Here is a 3,589-nt window from a genome sequence, read left to right as displayed (position 1 = left end):
AAACCAGAGCTTCCTGGCTAGCTTCACCTGGGGGTTTTGATATGCTCCTCCATTAGCCATTTTCCACAGGATTTGGATACATAGCATAGAACTTTCAAGTATCACAAGGTAAGCCAAAAACCTAACTGCTGAGAAAAACAGTGACCTTCTTCCTACTTAGTACTATAGCATGAGAGAGGGATACAGTAACCTTCTGAATAAGTTTGTGTCAAATTTTAGGGACGGCCTGGAGACCTATCCATACATCTAAACCATACAACTACATGATCATAATGATAGATGTCATATGGAAAGTTGTAGCAGCATGCCTCCAAAGGATCAGGGGCAAGCATAACATTCTCAAGTAACCAACACTTGAGTAAGAAAGCAAGGCTGGTCAGTGTAATATAAACAACAAAAAGATTAAGAGCAACATTCATTAAGAGTATATAGCTGAGTCATTAGAAACCGATGTTGAATTGAAACAACACTTGTAGTTATGATAACCAACAAAAGTAGACAAGGTTATTTCGCAGCAAACCCTGTACAAGGCAAGGGAGCTGAGGTAAAATAAGTATGAAAAGAGGATAGATGCACTATCCCCAAAGTGAGAATGTTACAATTTTGCAAGGAGTGTTGTATTACACCCTAAAATCTGCAACGCTCCACCTTGCAAAGTCAAGTATGTGGCAGCGACTTTCGAAGCTCAACCAAGTCATAGCTACGATCCTGCTTACACAAGCACAAGATTCATTAAAATAGAAGGAAAAAAGAACAAGAAATTGAAACAGCAAATTTCGAAGCATGCTGTGATCCTCTGCGCACATAAACTTGAAGAAAAAAAAGATGAGAAATTTGAAAAAGGGGAACCAAGTGTACATCTTGTCCATCCACTTTGATGCTAGCACGCAAGCCTCCCAACTGAAAACTCATGGAATACGGGGCCTGTTGAGGTAACGAAGATTAGTAACTTGCATTTGATCAGGCAAAACTTTAGGATTGAAAATAGAGCATTACCTTCTCTCGCAGGAAATACGTCATGGCCTTAATTCCCAAGTGATAGAGAAGGTAGCCTTCTCGAAGTCCCTCACTTTCAAACTTTTGAGTGAGGTGCTCGAGGACGAGGGCGCGGAGCCCAAAGAGGAACACGTGGCTTGGATTTGTAAAATTCCACTGAGTCAACTTCAAAGCATGGAGGTTATGGGAAAGATCTTGTTTGGCTAAGGGTGCATTGCAATCTGTATATAGAAGTTCTGACAGTACATGGCACGAAGTCACCCGCTCTTTCCTCAAAAGAGAAAAGTTGAACTTTCTCAGCGAAGTTCGAAGCTCCACTGCAGGTTCATCCGGGTCGGTGGGACGAATCTGGAATTGTCCCAAAAAGCTCTCTTCCGCCCTTGTCATCAACTCCATGGCCTCAGAGGCCTCAGGATGCTTGTCACTGTAGAAGAGGAGACTCGCATATGTAATGTTGTCTCCTCGTGTCGAGGAGAAAGCCTTGTCCTTGCCTAAAAGGCAAGCAAATCTTGTTTCCTCTGCCTGAAAGATGGCTTTCACGCGGAAATCTAAACAAGAAGAGACGACCTTTATCAGGTCCGCTTCACAGACTGCTTGGGAGGCTCCAACAAACTTAAACAGAAGATTCCCCGAGATGTCTTGAGGATCTAGGCTTTGAAAAAACAAACGTAGAGCGGTGAGGTCGCAACCATCAAAAATGGAGGAAATCTGTAATTCAAAAGCACAAACAAATTGGATAAATGATTCGGCACAGGTTATGATATAAAGCTTCATACTACGTCTCAAATGGAGGAAGCCTGAACGTGTAAGAGACATACCTGTCGCATTTTAGAGAATTCTGCCATGGTTTGCAGGCCCTGAGGGGACACCCCTCCGGCTGCTGCTCGTCTGCGTGCATCCTCTATGGTGAGGTTTGTGTTTTCCACCGGCATGAGCGTGACGCTTTGAGGATCGCTTTCCGCTGCTGCAATTGCGTCTACAATGCCGATGATTTTGGGGGACAGAGAAAACTCAACTCCCTGGGATCTACGCTGCCGCTTCCGTTCTGGGGAGGACGGACTTAGGGACGATGGACAGTAGGCTGACATCTTGGGGGCTGCTGTTGCGTCTTCTGCGTCGTCGTCTGCTTCTGAGTCTTCTTCGTGCGAGACAAGACAGAAGGCACAGCCTAAAAGTTATCGGAAGTGCTGCCAAAACGCAGAAGGCACAGCCTAAAAGTTATAGGAAGTGCGCGCGCTGCGTGGTTGTGGAAGCTTTCAAGTTTAATAAGCTATTAAAATCTTTAAAGCTTTGCTTAAAAGCTTAGGAAGCCTTATAATATAAAGCTATTAAAAGCTTTTCTTTTCTTTTTCTCAAGCGCCAATTCGGCGGACATCTCTTCCTTTCCAAAACGGCTGTGCTGCGCGAAATTCCAAGAGGAGTAATATAAATTTTATTTATTTTAAATCTTAATAAAGCTTTGAAAAATCTTTAAAAAGATAAAGCTTTATAATACACAGGTTTATAATAAAAATATTCCTCTCCCTTGTGGTGCTATACCTTGCTGGATTAACTGCCATAATTAGACAACTTTAAATATTAGGCTTAGTTAAAGCTTAACTTATATATATATATATATATATATATATATATATATATATATATATACACACACACACACATACGTACGTACGTATATATATATGTGTGTGTGTGTGTGTGTGTGTGTATGTGTGTATATATATATATGTATGTATCTATGTATATATATGTATGTATGTATGTATATATATATACCTCATGCTCTCTCTCATGAGCTCTACAAGAAAGCTTATCACTCTCATCCTCACAAAGAAAACATTTATAAACTTTACCTCAAGATCCCTCAAACCACCTCATCCCAAATTCAATTAAACTGACCACCTCATCCCAAATTCAATTAAACTGACCACCTATATGTTTTATCCTTTTCTTTATTTTATCAATTTTCAATGCCTTCCAACTATGTTTAATAGTAAAGCATAGCGTATAAAGGGGTAGTTTAAAATTATGATTCTTGTTCAATTGTTTAAATTTTTCTTGATTGAATGTTATGGAAGTATTTAAGAGAACCTTACCTAGAATTTTAGATAAATACGTTTGTTCACAAGCTTCTTTGTCTTGTAAAGTTCAACTACCTTGACTTGAAGTCAACATCAACAAAATGGCTGACCACTCTTATTGGCCCTCAAAGAGACTTTTGGACCTTATATCTATCTTTTAGTCGAGAAATTCATCGACCATGAGCCTCCCCCATGGCCCTTCTTTGAGGGATGGACTTCTATCACCCTATGGCCACAAGGAATCGTTTGGGACTCAACAACAAAAGTCGTGGATTTCGACATCGCGGCGATGACCCAGAATACCTTTCCTGATGCCTTACCTAAACTGTACATTCTATACTTTTTCGACATGGTATCTAAAATTCGTATCCACGTGCCCAACTTTTTGGCAGCCACGAATTTAACTCCGTTCCCTTTTTAGTCTCAAGCCACGAATTTAACTCCCTTCCCTTTTTAATGGAAAAGTGGGCTAACCACGGGGACCTCATCTTCCTCTCTTTCCCCTCCTCCCC

At 40.9% G+C, this 3,589-nt stretch overlaps 1 protein-coding gene across 1 annotated transcript; it reads right to left on the bottom strand.

Annotated features, from left to right (window-relative positions):
* Positions 1-456: 456 nt before the first annotated feature.
* On the bottom strand, positions 457-2,190 carry LOC147638316 (uncharacterized). The gene is made up of 4 exons (XM_086795497.1): positions 1,815-2,190; positions 997-1,704; positions 859-924; positions 457-708 (listed from the first exon to the last, which is right to left on the bottom strand). Exons 1-4 carry the CDS (start codon positions 2,082-2,084, stop codon positions 658-660), a joined length of 1,095 nt encoding a protein of 364 aa, XP_086651623.1. The 5' UTR covers positions 2,085-2,190; the 3' UTR covers positions 457-657.
* Positions 2,191-3,589: the final 1,399 nt, after the last annotated feature.

This window comes from Cibotium barometz, chromosome 5 (assembly GCF_041138505.1).
Source record: "Cibotium barometz isolate CiBa-2024 chromosome 5, ASM4113850v1, whole genome shotgun sequence".
Classification (NCBI taxonomy): domain Eukaryota; kingdom Viridiplantae; phylum Streptophyta; class Polypodiopsida; order Cyatheales; family Cibotiaceae; genus Cibotium; species Cibotium barometz.
The sequence above is the reverse complement of the archived record's forward strand: the minus strand, read 5'-3'. Positions and strand labels throughout refer to the sequence as shown.

Coding starts and splice junctions, on each gene's coding strand:
- LOC147638316 (XM_086795497.1), bottom strand. CDS start 2,084: ATGTCAGCCTACTGTCCATCGTCCCTAAGTCCGTCCTCCCCAGAACGG. Junction 1,705..1,814: donor AATTCTCTAAAATGCGACAG/GTATGTCTCTTA, acceptor TTTGAATTACAG/ATTTCCTCCATTTTTGATGG. Junction 709..858: donor TCAAAGTGGATGGACAAGAT/GTACACTTGGTT, acceptor TTGTGTAAGCAG/GATCGTAGCTATGACTTGGT.